Genomic DNA, 22,380 nt, shown 5'->3' with positions numbered 1-22,380 from the left:
CTGAGGAAAGACACAAACAAAAATAAGGCTCTGAGAAAATAATAACAAGGTGGGAGAGCCAACTGAAATGTGTCTTAACCCTTCTGTTCCAAAGGAATTACTTTGAAAAAAATAAGACATGTAGAGTTAAAAAGTATATATATATATATATATATATATATATATATATATATATATATATATATATATATATATATATATATATATATATATATGTGTGTGTGTGTGTGTGTGTGTGTGTGTGTGTGTGTGTTTGACATGAGTCACACACTTTTCATTTCAAACTACACGAAATGTCATGAATTGAAGATAATTCATAACATTAATAATGAAATACAAGTAAAGTATGAATAAATACCTGTTCAATAAAATTAAGTTCCTTAGTTAAGCATCTCTTTAGTTCTGCATTTTCTTTTTAACATCTTCTCTACTCTAAAGACACTCAAGGCAGTTAAACCCCATGGAAATTAACATTCATCAAAAATATAGGCAGAGTGTGTGTGCAACACCTAAGCTTACCTTTGTGTTTGCTACTCCATACAGGTGAAAGCACTACATAAAAAGTCTTTTTTTTCTAATCTTACACCAGTCTCACAATACTTTTGTTTACCTCATCTGATAAAACTACTGATCACTAGCAATTGGAACACCCACTATAGCTGGCAAAAAATAATCAATAACTTGATAGAATTTTTTTTATATATTTATCCATTTTTTGGCGGGTGAAAGAAGCCCCATGTAGATAGCTTATAAGGCAATACTGTGAATTTCCCTCTAAACGTGACACCTTTCCCTCCTCGGAGTCGTTCTTTCCCATTCTCCTAACATGAACAATGAGATACTGGTACACACCTCACAAAACATGGTATAAAAAATTTTAAAAAATAAAATAAAATAACAGGGATTTAAGTTTATTTTTATATCACTTTGCAGCATAGTACAGTACCTCTGTTCCTCCTTTGGTAAATGATCGAGTGATAGGTGTGGATGTGTGCCTTTGTTTGAGTGGCACAGGATACACGTCGGCCCTCATGAAATCTTTATTTCTTATAATTGCTGCAATATGTTGTTAAGGACTTGAAAGGGATGTTGTTGTTGTTGTTGTTGTCAGGGCCGCGAAGATCTTTAAATCCTTATGAGCCCTGGAGTAGTCCTGTGTGGATATCACAGGCGCGATAGCTGGCCGGTCTTCCTCAAGAAGGCACAGGTAAGGCGAAGGACAGCAGATTGCCGGGAGGGATGGACACCTGAGGCCGCCAGGAGGGTAAGCAGGTCGAGTGTTGTGATGCCCAGGGCAGAGAGCCAAGAACATAATGCAGTGCAGTGGGGGTGGAAGCGTGGGCAGTAGAGCAGGAAATGCTCAATGGTCTCAAGGATAGTCCTACACCAAGGGCAGATGGGATCAGGAGACAGATGTAGGCAGTACAAGTGTGCGGCGAGTGTTGTGTGTCCCACGCGGATGCGGACGATGGCGACCACTTGCAAGGGATGAGCAGCTGGGAAAGCTGATATTTAAGTGATCAGTAATACAAATATTTACTGAAAATTTAAAACAATACATTACATTTTCGATTTGAAAACATATGTTTATATTCATCAGTTTCGTATACTACCACATATGTCATGTAGGAAGAGAAAATTAAATATTTCAGGGATCTCAAGTCGAAAATAAGCAACGACGAGTCCTTCTAGGAGGGAATGAAAACACTACTATACTTGCCATCCACCACAATCTAACTTAATGACGCAGTATTTTCAAGCTTTCCTCTCATAGTTATCTATACTCGTTGGACTGCAGCAGATCAAACAGTGAAACACACAGCGTGTGCGCGCACACACACACACACACACACTTCGCGCTCCATGGAGAGTGGACGTGCCTCCTTGCTCAGAGTGTAGTCTAACTAACACTCCACACGCTAAACAATGTGCTTGGAGTGAGAACCGTCACTAGTACAAAAGGGCAACCAGAGCGAGTGAACAAGTGTACAGAGTGAATGTAGCCTGGTGGAGTGTGCATAATAGCGATCGGAGGTGTTGGAGCCTCCGTGCTCCAGACGGGAAATGAAGAAAACACAATGGACTGAGTCAAGGGAAGCTGAGATGGATGGTTTACAAGAAATAATTAAAGATCAGTTGAATAAAGACAAAAAAGAAAGGTCTAAGGAACTGGTTAATGTTATGAAGAATAAGGAAACATTGATAAGAGAAATAGCAGAAAAGAAGAAGAGTGTATTAATATTTGGGATGAAAGAACAAAATACAACATATAAGCCTAAGAGAATTAAAGAAGAATTGAAAACGGTAAGAGATCTGTTCAAAAATCTAAATGATGAAGAAAAAAAAGACCTACAAGAAGAAGTGGAGGAGATCCATAGACTGGGTCCGTATAAGGAGGGAGTAAGGAGACTGATTAAAGTAGTACTGGTCACAACAACCTGCGGAGGACATTTTATATAGAACATCAAAATTAAGAGAGGTAGAAGGTTGTAAAGAGGTGTACATAAGGAAAAATAGAAATGAAGAAGAGAGGAGAAGATATAAGGAATTGTTGGAAGAGGCGAGAAGGAAAAATTATGTGCGGTCTGAAGAGGAAAAAGAAAAGTTTTTTTGGAGAGTTATAGGAGAGAGAGTCAGAAAATGGTATGTGGAAAAAAGGAATGCGGAGGTACCCCTAGAGGGAGCAGTGGGTTGACCGTAATGTATACTAATATAGATGGGATACTGTCAAGTAGATTGGAATTGCAAGACTATATGATGGTGGAGAAGCCTGATATAGTGTGTTTGACTGAGACAAAATTACATGAAAAAACAATGGTAAATTTGGATAATAAATATAATATATGGAGAAAGGATAGAAAGAGTAAAGGTGGAGAAGGAGTTATGATTATGACGAAGAAGGAGATGAATGTGGATAAGGTTTGGTATGGGAAGAACAACGCAGAAGTGATAAGCATAAAACCTTATGCTTATCACTGATGGAAAAGAATTAATAATCATGGTGACCTATGTACCTCCTAAAACAAATTCATGGACATTAAGGGAATACGACAATATGATCAAGGATACTTTGCAGAGTTTGGAAAGTGTATTAACTGAAAAAAGAAAGGTGATACTAGTAGGAGATTTTAATTGTAAAGAAGTGGATTGGGAAAATCTAGTAAGTGGTGTTAGAGAGCAAACATGGGGAGAGAGATTCCTTAATCTAATGATGGAAAATATGATGGAACAGAGGGTGAAAGAAAATACTAGATATAGAGGAGGTGATGAACCAGCTAGACTGGATTTGGTGTTAACAAGAGAAGTGTACCTATGTGGGGATATACAATACAAATGTCCTTTGGGAAAGAGTGATCATGTGGTTATGGAAATGCAGATAGCAACAACACAGCGAAGGAAAGACGAGACATACAGGAGTGGTAGATTGAATTATAGAAAGATGGACACAGAAAGTTTGAAAAATTATTTCAGAAAATTAGATTGGGAGGAGATGTTACTATACTGAACCTTCGTGAGGTTCAGTCTCTTGTACTGGGCCTAAGTGAAGCTTAGGCCTAGTAAGAAAAGAAAAGAAAGATGTAACGAATCCAAGGGGGAGGCATAAACATGCAAATTTAACAAAAATAGACACTTTAATTCACCAACGACCCATCACAGTCATGTAACTTCCTATCTATCCTACCTATATTATGGGAGACCTATAGGGGGAAACCGTGGGTAACTCAGCTGGAGGTGAGGTGGCGTCCCGAGAGATAAAATGGCGGCCCGTCCCTCGCGGCGTCCTGCTTCTCTCTCTCTCTCTCTATCTCTGTCTCTCTGCCGGGTTCAGCCTGCTGTGGTGGAAGTGGCAGAGGGTTCCACAGGGGTGGTGCTCAAGACGAGACCGGGTGATGGTCTGTGTCAACGCCACCACGCAGCTCATGATAACTGCGCACGCAGTTATCATGTCATCCCTCTTCTCCCCCTACAGGGACTCCCTATCTAAAACTCCTAGCTACATAGCTGACGAGAAGATGAGGATTTGGACTAAATAAATATCCTAATATTGGGTAATAATTCCAATCCAGTACTGCCACTCGGTACATTACAAAGCAGAAAAGTGCAAAAAAAATATGAGATTTTTATGAAATATTATAAAGGAGTTATGAAATTTGTACCAAAGTATAAACTGAGAGAGGAAGGAAGAAAGGATTGGTTTAATGCAACTTGTGCTAAGGCTAAAGAAAAGAGAGATGTGGCTTGGAAAAGATGGAAAAAGAGCAGGAACATACTAAATAAGGACAATTATAGAGTGGCAAGAAATGAGTATGTGAGGGTAAGGAGGGAGAAAGAAAGAAAATTTGAAAAAGAAATTGTAGACAAGAGTAAGGAACATCCAAAATTGTTTTACAGGTTCATAAATGGTAAACTTAAAAAGAGAGAGTCCATTCAAAGATTAAAAGGAAGGAGAGCAAGGGATAGTAGATGACCCTAAGAATATCGTGGAATTGCTAAATAATAGGTTTCAACAAGTATTTACTAAAGAAACAATGTTTGTAAAGCCTCAGAATATAGAAGGAAATGTGTACATGATGACATTAAGATACCTAAAAAGGAGTTATATAAAATGTTGGAGGAACTTAAAGAAGATAAAGCGATGGGACCAGATGAAATTTCAGGCAAATTATTGAAGGAATGTAGAGAAGAATTGATAGATCCATTATATGATATTGTAAGGTGCTCATTAGAAACCGGGGAAGTACCGGTAGAGTGAAAAAGAGCTGAAGTGGTGCCCATTTATAAGGGAGGCAGTAACAAAGAGCCTCTTAACTATAGACCTGTGTATTTAACGAGTGTGGTCGGTAAGATTTGTGAGAGGGTGATAAAGAAATATTGGATACGGTTCCTGGAGGATCATAAGTTATTATCGGATCATCAATTTGGCTTTAGGATGTGTAACAAATCTACTGAGCTTTTATTCAAGAGTGATTGACAAAATACAAGAGAGAGAAGGATGGATGGACTGTGTATATTTGGATTTAAAAAAAGCTTTTGACAAGGTACCACACATGAGACTGCTATGGAAATTAGAGATTTATGGAGGACTGAAGGGAAAAGTGTTAAGTGGATGGAAAACTACTTGAGATGGAGGGAGATGAGAACGGTAATAAGGGATGCAAAGTCGGACTGGTTGGTGGTGGAGAGTGGAGTCCCACAGGGTTCAGTGCTGGCACCAATACTTTTCCTTGTCTATATTAATGATATGCCAGAGGGAGTAAACAATTTGTTTGCGGATGATGCGAAGTTGTGTAGGTATGTGAAGAGTGAAGAAGATTGTCAAATTTTACAGGCAGATCTGGATATGATTTGGGAGTGGAGCAAGAGGTGGGAGATGGAATTTAATCTGAGCAAAAGTCATGTAACGGAGATGGGGATGAGTGGAAGACGGCCAAGAGGGTCATACAAGATGGATGAAGGAGTAGTGTTGAAAAAGGTGGAAAAGGAAAAGGATTTGGGAGTGATAATACAAGACCATGGACAGTTTGAGGCTCAAATTGACAAGATGTTTGGAGAAACATATAATTTGATTAGAAATATTGGATTAGCCTTTCATTATATGGATAAAGATATGATGAAGAAATTAATTAGTACGGTAATTAGACCAAGATTGGAATATGCTGGGGTGGTTTGGTCCCCTTATAAAAAGAAGCATATAAGGAAGTTGGAGTGATTGCAGAGAATGGCAACAAAAATGGTACCGGAATTGGCAGAAATGACCAATGAGGAGAGATTAAAAGAAATGAATTTACTTCCCTTGGAACAAAGAAGAGAAAGAGGAGATTTGATACAGGTTTATAAACTGTTGAATGGTTTGGATGAAGTTCATAATGAACAAATGATGTTGAGAGAGGAAAATTTAAATAGAACTACGAGATCGCATAGTAAAAAGATAGCCAAGGGAATATGCTTGAAGGATGTGAAGAAATATAGTTTCCCACAGAGATGTGTGGAGGTGTGGAATAGTTTGAGTGAGGAGGTGGTGTCAGCGAGGAGTGTGCATAGTTTTAAAGGAAAGTTGGATGTGTGTAGATATGGAGACGGGGCCTCACGAGTATGATACCCAGGCCCTGTAAAATTACAACTAGGTGAATACACACACACACACAGTGTGTGAGCGAGTGTGCAGAGTGAGCGTGGCCTGATGGCGTGTGCATGAGACTGGTCAGAGGTGTGACAACCTCCGCACTCCAAGCGACGGAGCGGGAACCGCACAAGGGCCAGCCATAGCAGCCGCCGGTGCATCCCACCACACACACGTAGCTACCAGGCCTGGCCCCCAGTGACCACACACCCACATGCTCCCAGGAAGAGTAAAAAAATGGATAGACCGGTAAGAAACAAATTACCAAATTCAAAATATGCCGATGAGGCCCAGGGAGCAAAACCAAAAGTAGCCAGTCAAAGCATGAGTCCATCTTCAACAGGGGCAACAATGCAAGGTCAACTGGTAATGTTGTAGAAGAGATTTGAGGAGTTGGTGAAGGAATTAAAAGTTCAGAGGAGTGAGGAAGAGCAGGATAGAGAATTCTGCAAGGCTTTAAAGGAAAGAGTTAAGAGACTGGAGGAAAATGAAAAACAATTGGTGGATGAGAATGCACACTTGAGAGTGGAGGTTGAAAAATACAAGAGACGGTTGAAGGAGAAAATGGAGAGAGTAGTAAAGGAGAAAGATGACTTTAAGGAAATGATCAGTGAGCAGAGTGAAAGGTTTGAAAGGGAATGGGAACTGAAGAAAACACAATGGACTGATTCGACCTCATAATAATAATAATAATAATAATAATAAAGGAAGACAAAAAAGAAAGGTCTAAGGAACTGGTTAATGTTATGAAGAATAAGGAAACATTGATAAGAGAAATAGCAGAAAAGAAGAAGAGTGTGTTAATATTTGGGATGAAAGAACAAAATATAACATATAAGCCTAAGAGAATTAAGGAAAAATTAAAAATGGTAAGAGATCTGTTCAAAAATCTAAATGATGATGAAAAAAAAGACCTACAAGAAGAAGTGGAAGAGATCCATAGACTGGGTCTGTATAAGGAGGGAGTGAGCAGACCGATTAAAGTAGTACTGAAGTCACAACAATCTGGAGGATATCCTATATAGAACATCAAAGTTAAGAGAGATAGAAGGTTGTAAAGAGGTGTTTGTGAGAAAGAATAGAAATGAGGAAGAGAGGAGAAGATATAAGGAATTGGTGGAAGAGGCGAGAAGGAAAAATGATGAGCGGTCTGAGGAGGCAAGAGAAAAGTTATTTTGGAAAGTTATAGGAGAGAGAGTCAGAAAGTGGTATGTGGAAAGAAGGAATGCGGAGAAACCCCTAGAGGGAGCAGTGGGTGGACCGTAATGTATACTAATATAGATGGGATACTGTCAAGTAGATTGGAATTGCAAAACTATATAATGGTGGAGAAGCCTGATATAGTGTGTTTGACTGAGACAAAATTGCATGAAAAAACAAAGGTAAATTTGGATAATAAATATAATATATGGAGTAAGGATAGAGAGAGTAAAGGTGGAGGAGGAGTTATGATTATGACAAAGAAAGAAATAAATGTGGATAAGGTTTGGTATGGGAAGAACAACGCAGAAGTGATAAGCATAAGGATAAAAAGTGATGGAAAAGAATTAATAATCATGGTGACCTATGTACCTCCTAAAACAAATTCTTGGACATTAAGGGAATACGACAATATGATCAAGGATACTTTACAGAGTTTGGAAAGTGTATTATCTGGAAAAAGAAAAGTGATACTAGTAAGAGATTTTAATTGTAAGGAGGTGGATTGGGAAAATCTAGTAAGTTGTGTTGGAGAGGAAGCATGGGGAGAGAGATTTCTTAATCCAATGATGGAAAATATGATGGAACAGAGGGTGAAAGAAAATACTAGATATAGAGGAGATGATGAACCGGCTAGACTGGATTTGGTGTTAACAAGAGAAGTGTACCTATGTGGAGATATACAATGCAAATGTCCTTTGGGAAAGAGTGATCATGTGGTTATGGAAATGCAGATAGCAACAACACAGCGAAGGAGAGACGAGACATACAGGAGTGGTAGATTGAATTATAGAAAGATGGACACAGAAAGTTTGAAAAATTATTTCAGAAAATTAGATTGGGAGGAGATGTTACAAATCAGAGAAGTGCAAAAAAAAATATGAGATTTTTATGAAATATTATAAAGAAGGAGTTATGAAATTTGTACCAAAGTATAAACCGAGAGAGGAAGGAAGAAAGGATTGGTTTAATGCAACTTGTGTTAAGGCTAAGGAAAAGAGAGATGTGGCTTGGAAAAGATGGAAAAGAGCAGGAATATACTAAATAAGGAGAATTATAGAGTGGCGAGAAATGAGTATGTGAGGGTAAGGAGGAGGAAGAAAGAAAATTTGAAAAAGATATTGTAGACAAGAGTAAGGAACATCCAAAATTGTTTTACAGGTTCATAAATGGTAAACTTAAAAGAGAGAGTCCATTGAAAGATTAAAAGGAGAGCAAGGATAGTAGATGACCCTAAGAATATAGCGGAATTGCTAAATAATAGGTTTCAGCAAGTATTTACTAAAGAAACAATGTTTGTAAAGCCTCAGAATGTACAAGGAAATGTGCACATGGATGACATTAAGATACCTAAAAGGAGTTATATAAAATGTTGGAGGAACTTAAAGATGATAAAGCGATGGGACCAGATGAAGTTTCAGGAAAATTATTGAAGGAGTGTAGAGAAGAATTGATTGATCCATTATATGATATTATAAGGTGCTCATTAGAAACAAGGGAAGTACCGGTGGAGTGGAAAAGAGTTGAAGTGGTGCCCATTTATAAGGAAGGCAGTAAGGAAGAGCCTCTTAACTATAGACCTGTGTCTCTAACAAGTGTGGTCGGTAAGATTTGTGAGAGGGTGATAAAGAAATATTGGATACGGTTCCTGGAGGATCATAAGTTATTATCGGATCATCAATTTGGCTTTAGAAAAGGGAGGTCATGTGTAACAAATCTACTGAGCTTTCATTCAAGAGTGGTTGACAAAATACATGAGAGAGAGGGATGGATGGACTGTGTATATTTGGATTTAAAGAAAGATTTTGACAAGGTACCTCACATGAGACTGCTATGGAAATTAGAGATTTATGGAGGACTGAAAGGAAAAGTGTTAAAGTGGATGGAAAACTACTTGAGATGGAGGGAGATGAGAACGGTAATAAGGGATGCAAAGTCGGACTGGTTGGTGGTGGAGAGTGGAGTCCCACAAGGCTCAGTGCTGGCACCAATACTTTTCCTTGTATATATTAATGACATGCCAGAGGAGTAAACAGTTATATTAATTTGTTTGCGGATGATGCAAAGTTGTGTAGGTGTGTGAAGAGTGAAGAAGATTGTGAAATTTTACAGGCAGATCTGGATAAGATTTGGGAGTGGAGCAAGAGGTGGGAAATGGAATTTAATCTGAGCAAAAGTCATGTGATGGAGATGGGAAGAGTAGAAGACGGCCAAGAGGGTCATATAAGATGGGTGAAGAAGTAGTGTTGAAAAAGGTGGAAAAGGAAAAGGATTTGGGAGTGATAATACAAGACCATGGGCAGTTTGAGGCTCATATTGATAAGATGTTTGGAGAAACGTATAATTTGATAAGAAATATTGGATTAGCCTTCCATTATATGGATAAAGATATGATGAAGAAATTAATTAGTACGGTAATTAGACCAAGATTGGAATATGCTGGAGTGGTTTGGTCCCCTTATAAAAAGAAGCATATAAGGAAGTTGGAGAGATTGCAGAGAATGGCAACAAAAATGGTTCCGGAATTGGCAGAAATGACCTATGAGGAGAGATTAAGAGAAATGAATTTGCTTACCTTGGAACAAAGAAGAGAAAGAGGAGATTTAATACAGGTTTATAAACTGTTGAACAGGCTGGATGAAGTAGATAATGAGCAAAGGATGTTGAGAGAGGAAAACTTAAATAGAACTACGAGATCGCATAGTAAAAAGATAGCCAAGGGAATATGCTTGAAGGATGTGAAGAAATATAGTTTCCCACAAAGATGTGTGGAGGTGTGGAATGGTTTGAGTGAGGAGGTGGTGTCAGCGAGGAGTGTGCATAGTTTTAAAGGAAAGTTGGATGTGTGTAGATATGGAGACGGGGCCACACGAGTATGATACCCAGGCCCTGTAAAATTACAACTAGGTGAATACAACTAGGTGAATACACACACACACACACACACACACACACACACACACACACACACACACACACACACACACACACACACACACACACACACACACACACACACACACACACACACACACACACACACACACACAGCCAGAGGACCGGGGTTCAATTCCCAGCCGGGTGGAGATATTTGGGTGTGTCTCCTTTCACGTAGCCCTGTTCACCTAGCAGTGAGTAGGTACGGGATGTGAATCGAGGAGTTGTGACCTTGTTGTCCCGGTGTGCGGTGTGTGCCTGGTCTCAGGCCTATCCGAAGATTGGAAATAATGAGCTCTGAGCTTGTTCCCTAGGGTAACATCTGGCTGTCTCGTCAGAGACTGCAGCAGATCAAACACACACACACACACACACACACACACACACACACACACTCTTTGGCAATACTGTACATGATGTGTAGCTATAAAAATTACTTCCTTGATACAGAACAATTAATATTCTTTCACTAATATAATTCTCAGTAACAGCAGTAATAATCATTTCCATGAAAACAAACATTAATAAATGACTAATTTCTTTGTGCTGGTGTTAGTGCAAAAATACTGTTATCTATCCTGAATTTTATTCCTAAACTCAGTGTTCACATAATTAATACCATAATTATCCTATCCCTACATCCTACATAAAGAGTAATTATAAAAAATATATAAACAAAAGTGGCTCATTAAAGCAATGCTGTCCGCAACATTTTATTAACTATTGAATGTGCTGGTGAAACATTACAGCAAAGAGAAAGAAATTAAGATACAGGCATTTATAAATGGGGAGAAGGCATGTAAATAGACCGACTTGGGGCTATGTGGGATGTGATAAGGAGTAGGCAGATCATTAAGAGGTGTGGAAGCACTTCAAAGGGATACAGGTGAATGGAGAAGTGGCATGACAGCTTCAGGATACATGGAGGAAGGAAACTGGAATGTGTGGTCACTGTGGCAAGGAAGCCTGGCATGGTACCAGTAAACTGAGTATTTTATGATGCATTTAGAGAGAGAGAGAAGAGACAGAGAGAGAGAGAGAGAGAGAGAGAGAGAGAGAGAGAGAGAGAGAGAGAGAGAGAGAGAGAGAGAGAGAGAGAGAGAGAGAGAGAGAGAGAGAGAGAAACTTTAAAACATGCAATGCCAGCAAGTCTAAGCAGTATCACTGCTCTAACAACTTCTTACATCTCTCCTCTGACGGCCTCCATCTCGATCCCTGGCTGTTCGAAACCACTCCTTCATTACTTTTTCAATTGAGGCAGCTGCTGCACTCTTGTGCTCTGCATTCTTGCGGACACTTTCTGGTAAAAAAGAAATCTGCCTTTAATTCAGTAAATTTAAATGTACTCAAATCTGAAATGTAAGGAGTTAGAAATGAGTAATTCTATTACATTACAGTCCTGCATACCATAGGCCTCTTTCAGTGTTTACTTGTTCTAGGTGAGATCACTACTAGCCTATGACTGCATCATGAAGCACTTACTAATTATAGTATCCTTCAATTTCATTGTGCAAAAGCTCTGTTTCATTCCTTTGCCACATCAATTGAAGTGGATGGCCAGGGAGTTGGACACTGTGTGTTGCAGAATGCGCCTCACTGTGTCTGGCAGGCCTGATCCACCTATTACACACAGACTGGCAATCTGAAAGAGTGGAAACTTTGCAGTAGTATGCAAGTGAAGGATGCATGAAAAACTGTACATCACCACATTCACTCTGAGTTCACATCATAGGCCAAAAATGTATGTGGTTCTAGTGTCAAGGGTTACCAGCAAGTCTTGTACTAGTTTGTCAAAACTGTAAATTAAATAAACAAATAGTAACTGTTCACAAAACTTACAACTTTTTTCTCTAGGTCAGGATCCATCAGTTTGGTTTCAAGGGCATCCATATCTGGATTTCCTTCACTGAGAAGTGAATACCCTCAGGTACTGCTTGATCTTGTTCCTGCACACTGTGGTGTCAGAGGATAATATTCAGTTTGGTGGAGTGGGAATGCAGTATAGTGTGTAATTCTTCCAACACCATAAAAATTCTTGCATCTCGAGCTGTAATATCAAACATACATTACTTATGAGCACATAATAACCTGTAATACCAGCAAATACTAGTCACAACCCAAAACAAGCATACTTGTACTGCATTTCAAGATAAATGCAATAAGTTACCTATAATAGTGTTAAGTAACTTCAAAAGAATTAACTGCATTACCGTTTACATCTAGACTTTCAGGCTGTGGTAGCTGTGGTGGCTGTGATACAATACAGTTCGGTACAGATGGTCTAGGTGGAACTGGTCTTGCACGCTGGCCTTCAGATATTACATCCACATCCCTGTTGCTGTTGGAAGCCTTTGTCTTAGCTCTTGAACTACTAAAGCAGTCCTCTTCAGAACTTTCATGGTCAGTGTATCTGCTAGATCTGGAAAAAAGAGGTGGAAATAAATAATAAACTCAATCTGGAACATTCACATGCATGTGTATGAGCACAAGTAAGCTAGCTAAATAGTGATGCAGCTGAACACATAGGTATATAAATACAGACACACCCTCTCTCTCTCTCTCTCTCTCTCTCTCTCTCTCTCTCTCTCTCTCTCTCTCTCTCTCTTCACACAAATTAATTTTTCTTTTATTGTTAAAACACACCTACCTCCTCCTCCTTTTTGAACAACAGTTACTGACATCATCCTCAGAATCTTCTGTCTGCAGGTCAGAATGATATGTAGCAGTTGTCAACTTTAATCTTGCTCTCTCATATGTATCTGTGGATCCATTTAGTATATATTATTCCTATTATCACTGGTTACCATACAGTACCTTGTCTTTCACTTGCCTCAAGTTAGTGACAGGTTAATTAATAAAGTTTTGGGGAAATCTGCCACGAAAGAATTAAGTACGTACTATATTCCTATGTAATTTGCTTATTTCTAATTTGCCTATAAATAATGTAATTAAATAAGTGAAAAGACACAAATACATATTGAAACAAGTGAATATGATGCAACAAGATACTCACATCAATAGCACAATAAGACACAACAGACACAAACAAGCACAGATATCTCAGATGATAACATAACATAACATAAATAATAGGATAACAAAGGGCCACCAGGGCCCATCTAGGTTATCCTGCATCAGTCGCACAGCGACCTCGTCATCAACACATAAAGATACACTTACAAGTACACAATACATTATATACTAATTCTAAATATTTGGCCTATTAACAGGGGTAAGTCCTGCAGCGAAATCCTCTACAATTTGTGGTCCCCATACATGGGGATCATGTCTTGTTTAACTATAGTAAATTTTTTATAAAAACTATCATGCAGTGCTATACATAATTATAAATCTAATAAATTTAAGTGCTTATCTAATCTGTTTTAAACATTGTCAAACTAGTGCTATTTACAACTGTCTTTGGCAATGCATTCCAGAAGTCTACCACCCTATGACTAAAGAAATATTTTCTTATATCTAACCTGCAGCCTTGCTTTCTAATCTTCCTGCCATGATTTCTAGTCCTACTTCCCTCCTCTAAGGTAAAGAAAGATCTCACATCTATGTAGTTTGTATCTGAGAACATTTTAAATAACTCTATCATATCCTCTTATACATCTCCTCTCAAATGAAAACATGTTTAATGCCTTTAATCTATCTCTATACTCCAGGCGCTTCAAAGCTAGTTGCTCTTCTCTGAACTGCTTCTAACATGTTGATATCCTGCCTATAGTGGGGTGACCAGGCCTGTATGCAATACTCTAAATGGGGCCTAACATAGGAATTATATAAGCTACGCACCACTTCCTTACTTTTATAACTAACATTTCTATTTATAAAACCCAGGATCCTATTTGCCCTATTTCTTGCTTCTAAACATTGCTTTGAAAATTTCATAGTCCTGTCTATCACTACTCCTAAATCCTTTCCTTCCTCTACTGCCTCTAGCCAACATCCCTCCATCTCATAGTTAAAGTTTGTGTTGTCTTTACCTAAATGCATAACCTGACACTTTTAGAATTAAACTCCATCTGCCACCTGTCTGCCCATGCTATCAGCCTGTCCAGGTCTCATTGTATTCTGTAATTGTCCTTTTCACCCTGTACTGCACATGCTATCTTAGTATCATCTGCAAACTTTGATACTTTGCTACTAATTCCTATATCTAAATCGTTAATGTACACCAAGAAAAGAAGAGGTCCTAGCACTGATCCTTGGGGTACCCCACTAACCACTTCCTTCCACTCAGACATTGCCCCATTTAATACTACTCTCTGTTTCCTATCAGAAAGCCATTCACTAATCCAATCAACTAACCTACCCCTATCCCATGTAGTCTCAATTTGTACACTAGCCTCCTATGCGGTACCTTATCAAACGCCTTGCTAAAATCTAGATATATAACATCTATGCTATTTCCATCATCTAACTCCTTGGTAATATATTCTAAGATATCGAGCAAATTTGTAAGACAGGACCTCCCTGATCTAAAGCCATGTTGGGTATCTCTAATTAATCTATTCTCATTTAAATGCTCCCAAATACTACCCTTAATGATTTTCTCTAGTATCTTACATACTATACTAGTTAAACTGATCGGTCTATAATTATTCGCATCATCCTTCCTACCTTTTTAAATATTGGAGTAACATTAGCTAACTTCCAGTCCTGAGGTATCTCAGCAAACCTAAGTGATCTTTCAAAGATTAACTTAAGTGCTTCAGAAATACTGTCTACACCCTCCCTAAGTACTCTGGCATGTAGCTCATCAGGACCACTAGCTTTCCTATCGTCTAGTTCAAGAATAAATTTCCTAATAATTCCCGGTTTTATATCAATATTTTCTAAAGCTCTTAAACTACTCGTCGCACTGTTTGTAACAGGATTTCCTATTCTTTCCTAGTAAATACTGAAGAAAATTGTTCATTCAATAATTCTACTATGTCTTCATTTTGATCCACTACTACACCATCTTTTCTGAGTGGTCCAATCCTATCCTTATTTCTTTTATCACTGACCTTGTAATAACTATATAATTTTTGGGATCTTTACTCCCAGCTCTAGCTAGTTTTATCTCTGCCTGCCTTTTACTTTTTTATAACCTTACTCAAATCATCTCTGACCTGTCTGTACCTAATCAAATCTACATCTTCCCACTTTTCTGCAACTCTCTGTATGCCCTCTTCTTCTCTCTGATCTGGCTACCTATCTCATGAGTCCACCATAATGGCTTCCTGTTTCTCTGCCTTATATCTTTGTAAGGGATACACTGCATCACTATACCCTTTACTACAACCTTAAAAATATCCCACATCTCCTGTGCAGTTTTATTTCCAAAACTATCTTCCCAGTTTACCTCTCCTAATAACTGACGTAACCTACCATAATTGCCTTTCTGATAGTTTGGGACTCTAGTCTTATTCACTATATTATCCCTACTGGAATTAATGATAAATCTAATTATATGATGGTCACTGTTTGCTAAAGTCTCTCCTACCTCAACTTCCTTTAAACAATGCTCAATATTTGTTAGTACTATGTCTAAAACCTTCCTCCCCCTAGTAGGTTTATCTACCATCTGCACTAAATAGTTATCCTGAAAACTTTCCATAAACTTATTTTCACTAGCATCTCCTACCATCCTCTCCCAGTTTACTGACTTAAGATTAAAATCCCTAAGATAATTGTCTGACTAGTACACCCCTATTTATCTCATCTACCATAAGGTTGTCTACATCTGCTGACTGGTTAGGTGGTCTATAAAAGCTCCTACTCTAATAACCTTACTTTTGTTTACTCTAACATCCAGCCATAAGGACTCTACTCTGTTATCTACCTTAATACCATTAACCTGACTGGAAATGAAGGATTTTTACATAAATAACTACTCCTCCACCTATCCTACCAATTCTCTGGTGTAAATACATAATGTATCCATCTACTTCATATTCTTTCCTATTTTCCTAAACTTTTCCTCATTTACCCATGCCTCTGTGACACATACAACATCTAAGTCCTCCTCAACTATATAACTAGATAACTCGTCCTTCTTGTTCCTAAGACTCCTGGCATTTACATAAAAACATTTAAGTCCAGCTACCTTCCTAGATGCTGTCTCCTTATTTGGAATCCTAATCTTATTCTCTCCTATTTGCACCTGGAAATCTTTCCTAATCTTTTCACTATCTCTGTTTATCCTATCTAATTTATGTCTAGCATCTTTCTTCTGGAATGCATTTGCTACCTCACCCCCTACACTCCATCCCAACTCCCCCCTCCAGACATCCACTCAGCACATCCACACCCTTCCTACTCAGATGCACACCATCCCTAGCATACAAATCCTTCGCCCATAGAACCTATCCCATACATCCACAAAGCTGACACCCACATCCTTACACATCCCTTTTACCCGATCATTCACACCAATGGCTCTAGACAACCATTCCCTGCTAACATACACACGAGGCAAGATTCCTGACACTACACACCTCCTACCACTCTCCCTTATCTTGCCTAACATTTCCCGAAATCTTGCCACTAACTCCTCCGACCCACCTGCTTTGACATCGTTCCCACCTACGTGCAAAACTACTACACCCTCCTCTCCATCCCCCAACCCTCTTCTGCACCTCCTCACTCACTGCCTTCACACCTGCACCAGACATACACACGTTCGTCCTCCTATCCCTGTCTTTCCCACAGAAAGCGCTATCTAAATACCTAACCTGAGAGTCACCCACCACACACACCTGAGGTGTGCTAGGCACAACCATCCTCCTCCTCTCCTCTACCCCCTTCTTTCTCCTTTCACTCACCACAACCACTTCATTCACTCCACTCTCACTTTCACTCTCCTCCTCCAACAAACCGAACCTATTTTCACACTCAACAGGTTTAGTCCTATCCTCCCTAACTGCCTCCGCTTTCCTTCCCTCGCAACCTGCCATCTCTGCCCATCCTGACTACTATCTTTCCCCGTTTGGCTCGCCTGCTCCCTCTTCCCCACTCTGCTCTTCCCGACAGAGGGCCAAGCCACCCTGTCGCCCTTAGAAGGTCCAACCTTCGGCCTAACACTGATCTCCTGCCTAATTTTTTCCACTGCCTCCCCAAGCCTCTTAACCTCCTCCTTCAACTCAAAGATGAGAACTTCGTTCGCACTTTTCCCCTCACTTAGCTTTCTGATTTCCTCTCGCAATTCTCGGTGCTCAAGAGAAAGAACTAAATTCTCGCTCTTGAGCCTACACACCATACACTCAGAAAAGTCAACGACCTTCCTGTCATGCCCACACATCTCACACACAACAAACTCTCCCAATCCCATCTCAACACTCTCTTTCACGCACTCAATCACACTCTGATATACCTCAGTAGCTACCGCCATACTAACTTACAATCTGTTAACTCACAAACAAATAAAAATACTTGGTGACGGCGGGGTGGGGGAACCGCGGTGGTGGGGGGGCCTAAGTGAGGTCAACTAATCCTCTTTCAAGGTCAACTTGACAGTTACAAGCCTAGTCTCCTCGCTGTACCAAAATTCTTTTAACTCACAAACACTGATTCTAACCACTATTTCACTCTAATCTAACACTTGCAGTACACACTTTCACTTCACTAACACTCAAAAGCACCACACACAGACACCAAGCACAAACACCACTCGCTAACTATAAAAACCACAGCTAAAAACGGAGCGCACACACAACACGTCCACTCGCCACCGCAGCTACACACCTAATTCAAGTTACAGAGTTAGACAGGAAACAGGCGTGCAGCAGACTGGAGGTGGAGTGGCTCCACTTTCAGCGATGGTGAATAGAGCATATTCTCTCACCGCGTCTATCTATGAAGGCTACACAAGTTATTGGTTCTCACGACTATTTCTCAGTATAATAATGTAGGATTATTGTTAGTCTGTCACCGTCAGGGTATAAACACCCTTAATAACCTGTGTAACTTAAACTAGTAAAGCCCTTTGAAAGCAGTGGAGGTTGTGTGAGTGTGTTGCGTGCTAGAGAGGTGGCGGCCTGATGATGAACACAACAGACAAAGACACACACAAGTCCCAGGTGATGAACCAACAGACTGGATGCCACACTGTTCTGTGAAGTACAACTGATAATATCAAATGGGTCCAGAAGTGGCTAGTAAAATTAGCATAAAATTAACTAAATGGAATGATATAAAGAACTGACTACTCCTATTGTTATCAATCTATGCATTACATAGCTATAGCAAAATCCTTGTGAAGCCAAAAATGTATATATACTGTACCTGATTCATACATGATTTTAACAGAATACTTCATCCATTCTGTACTTGGTGAATTTCTGTTGCGGACAGCCGTGTCTATTCCTATTGAGGAATGGTATGGAGGCCACACTGCTTCATCTTTGCTAACTAGCCATGATAAAGGGATTACAGCTACATCATTTGTCTTAAGGAATTCTACCAAAAGAAATCTTTCAGCCATCTGTTGTAAAAAAAAAAAAAAAAAAAAAAAAAAAACACACAAAAGTGCCTTTTATAACAAAACGCAACCCTAAATAAATAAAGAAAAAAGTAGACACTGACATACATCTCCAGTACCACAGCCCCAACTTGTGCATCATTCATGGTCTATTAAACTGGTGAATCAGTGGAATTACAACAAAGACATCAGTATTATAAGGCAGCATTACATATTTGCACATGATTTCTGACAGTGGAGCAATATCAAGCCTTCCTCTAAGATGTGATACCTTGTAAATACCCAAATCTGATGAACTTAGTAGGTTCATAAAGAAAGTGGATATATTAGTGAAAGATTCAAACAGTATCATCACTTGCCTTCCATCCTTTCTAACCAGAATGTTCTTTTATCAGACCTATATTTAACCCCACCTTCACACAGTTATCTCCAGAATCTATTGAGAACTGCAGTTTCTTGTAAGTGACCTTCTTGAACTGATAAAAATTATCATCACTCCCTGGTAATGGTCCATTATTATGCAGGTGCTTGGGAACCTCTATATGTACATGCTTTTTTATTTCTGCTGACAAAAGACTCATGAAGTCTGCAGATCACTTGTTGGACAGGAAAGTTAGGTTTCCGCAACTTGGCTTTCAACTTTCCGAGGAAATTTTCAAATGGAAAGGCTGAGAAGCTATCCAGTGGACCAAAGTTTGCTACATCACCAGCTAAATGTGAAAGCCCATGAACATTATAAACTAACATATCTGCACCATATATCCTGCCAAAGTCTTGCACAAAGGTACACAATAATTCATGGGCATATTGGGAATGTGTAGTGTGATAGAATGGACTTGCAAGACAGTAAATGCCAACAAAAAGATCTAAAAAGTTTTGATATTTGTCATCAGCCAATTTGTGTTTTAAAACAATTGGTCCACTGTATAGCAGAAACTGCCGGTATTCAGTTGCTTTCCATCTATCTACTTCTGCAAGTGACCTACATTTTCTGGGAAATTCTGAGGGCAGATATTTCCTGCACTTTAGTAAGTCCTCTGATATTTTTTGTTTGACATTACCTCCAACTCTACACTTATTTCCCACAGGTCCTCTTTTCCACAGCCCAATAAGCTTTCTTGTTACTCCTAAGCAAACAAGGTGCATGTAATCATATGGAAACTGGCTAACCATTCCAATTCCAAGCTCTAATAAAGGTGATCTTGCACAGTGGTGTTCTTCATCAGCCAAGCTTTTGAAGTCATCATCTGTGCAGAGTGAGGCATTAAGGGATGGAAATGTTACTTTACCCTTCCACACACCTCTTTGGGTGCATTTTTCACAGCCACAGTATGAATTATGATCTCTAACTTGTTTGACAAATGATCTTGCTGGTGCATCACAAACAAAGGATGATACCTGAACTTGAAATTTGTTACCATCAATTTCTATGCCATTCTCAGTGATTTTCATTTCGGTAACAAAATCCTGTAGATATTCTGAAATATTTCCTGGTTTATATGGCTACCACAATATAATGCTATGATGAATGGTTCATTCTCAACTGGATGACTAACTCTTGCTAATATGGGCCAAAACTGGCTGTTTGAGCTCTTAAATAAAGGCAGACCATCTACATTAATTTGAAGTACTATGTGTTCATCTTTCAGTGTTTTTGTACTATGTGTTCATCTTTCAGTGTTTTTGTTGTTAACTTGTGGGGCAAAACTCTTACAAGTGAGGCTTCCACACCAAAATAATGATAAGATCCTCCTGCAACCTGCTTAATGTCATAGCACCATGGAATACTTAGCAGAGTTCTTGCATCCTTTGGAAGACTAGGCTGATATTTACAAAATATATCCAAAAGACTATTGATTGCACTGTGTGAGATTTTAAAATCAACAGCCTATTTAGCAAGCTTGGATGACATTACGTAAATAATCATCATGACCTGAAATTTCAAAAGCTGAATCTGTAACATCAGAATCACTTCCAGATGAACACGGTTGTTGACAGGGCAAATCATAATGATGCTGTTCATAACAGCTTACTCCTTATTGACCCTGTTCATCATCTTCACAATCTGGCCCAGAAATTTTCTGATGTATTTCACTAACATGACAAACTGTGGAATTCTCAGTAGTATTCTGTCGGTCAGAACCACTATAATCTGCATGTGCTGGTCGTTCAACATCTTGTTTGTCTCTTGCTTCACGCAAATATTCTAAATGAACTGAAACCTGCTGCTTAATTCTCCTTCGTTTGCTCCAATAAGACAATTCTCCCTCCATGCCACCAATTGTACATGCCAGCTAAGCCTCACGAACCACAAACATACCTCTGTGCACTTAAGCTACATTGACATTAACTCTACTGCCAGGAATACTTGCCTTTTAAGGAGGAAAGATGATAAGAAGGAAGAACAGCGAGCAGGACAGCAGGCTGGTAGGCAGACAGGCACAGATTTCTCGCGCCACTGTCCATCCCATGGTGCCGATGCCAAACGCCAGGGAGGGTGTCGTTTCTTCCCATTAGGTTCACTTGACACAGCATAAGCATTCAAACAGTAATTCTGAATGCAAAATGTAATTTCAAAAGCAATTTTGCCCTTGATCTTGATATTGATGCTACAGGTGATGCAGAATTTCTTGAGTCAGGCCTTTGTATCGGCAGCACCTGTAGGGAAAATAAGAAAAAAAAAAAAACACAAACAACAAAGAGGGCAATCACCATCTAGCACGCCACATTCTCTCCAGGAACTCTTTTACAGCCTCAATCATCCTTTCATTCATCTCCCCCACAGAGTCCCAGCACCACCAGCATCCATTCCTTTCCTGTCATCTCCACTCTGTCATGCCCCAGCTCCCTCAGCATCACTTGCATCATCTCATACCTGTCTCTGACATACTTCACACACTCCAGCACCACATGCTCCACCGTCTCATCCTCTCCCACGTCACACATCTGGCACACTTTGCTGTGGGACTCAGACCATCTATAATTCCTTGCATTCACTTCCATGCACTGTGCCCTAGCACGGAAGAGAAGGTCCCTACCCAGGCTTCCATCATACCACTTTTCATACATTGGGGCCTCTTTCTCTCTATACCATTCCAAGGTACTCTTTTGCTCAATCCTATTCCTCCAGTCACTCAGTCCCACACCTTTCACTACTCTGTCTATCTCACTCCTCCACTTCCTTACACCCCATTCTCTACCCTCTCCATTTCTAACTATCATACTCCAGTCCTTCTCTAAGTGCCTTCCTTCTACCTGCTGAAAAGCCCAACTAGCTATTAGACCACTCTTCACCACCATCCTGACACACTTTTTCCCCCACTTGCTACTCCTGACATTCCACAGAAACACTTTTCTCACTATTCTAGCATCATTCATTCGCTCTAACCTAGCCTTATACTGTAGGGTCGCTTTTACATACCTTTCTCGAAAAGTGCTCCAACCCATGTCTCCCCTAAGAGCCTCTACTGCTGCATATCTAGGTGCATTAAGTGCCATTCTTGCAACTCTATTCTGCCCTATTTCTAACTTTTCTAGTTCACTTTCATTCCATGCAGTCACATCCATACCATACATGATGCTCGGAACAGCCACGCTCTTCCAAACTTCTCGCAGCACGTCATATTTACTTGCTCTCATCCTTGCTGCA

At 39.5% G+C, this 22,380-nt stretch overlaps 1 protein-coding gene across 3 annotated transcripts; it reads right to left on the bottom strand.

Moving 5' to 3' along the window:
- Positions 1-412: 412 nt before the first annotated feature.
- Positions 413-21,096, bottom strand: LOC123510754. 3 transcript variants are annotated; one of them, XM_045266108.1, is made up of 8 exons: positions 18,536-21,096; positions 17,996-18,363; positions 12,906-13,017; positions 12,469-12,677; positions 12,098-12,305; positions 11,741-11,900; positions 11,443-11,558; positions 413-1,505 (listed from the first exon to the last, which is right to left on the bottom strand). In XM_045266108.1, the coding sequence occupies exon 1, from the start codon at positions 20,181-20,183 to the stop codon at positions 19,248-19,250; it is 936 nt and encodes a 311-aa protein (XP_045122043.1). In that variant the 5' UTR covers positions 20,184-21,096; the 3' UTR covers positions 413-1,505; positions 11,443-11,558; positions 11,741-11,900; positions 12,098-12,305; positions 12,469-12,677; positions 12,906-13,017; positions 17,996-18,363; positions 18,536-19,247. The 3 variants fall into 3 exon arrangements, with proteins under 3 accessions (XP_045122043.1, XP_045122042.1, XP_045122044.1); XM_045266107.1 differs by lacking the exon at positions 17,996-18,363; XM_045266109.1 differs by lacking the exon at positions 17,996-18,363 and having other exon boundaries at positions 413-1,496.
- Positions 21,097-22,380: the final 1,284 nt, after the last annotated feature.

Source organism: Portunus trituberculatus, chromosome 30, assembly GCF_017591435.1.
Source record: "Portunus trituberculatus isolate SZX2019 chromosome 30, ASM1759143v1, whole genome shotgun sequence".
In the NCBI taxonomy this organism is placed as follows: Eukaryota; Metazoa; Arthropoda; class Malacostraca; order Decapoda; family Portunidae; genus Portunus; species Portunus trituberculatus.
The sequence above is the reverse complement of the archived record's forward strand: the minus strand, read 5'-3'. Positions and strand labels throughout refer to the sequence as shown.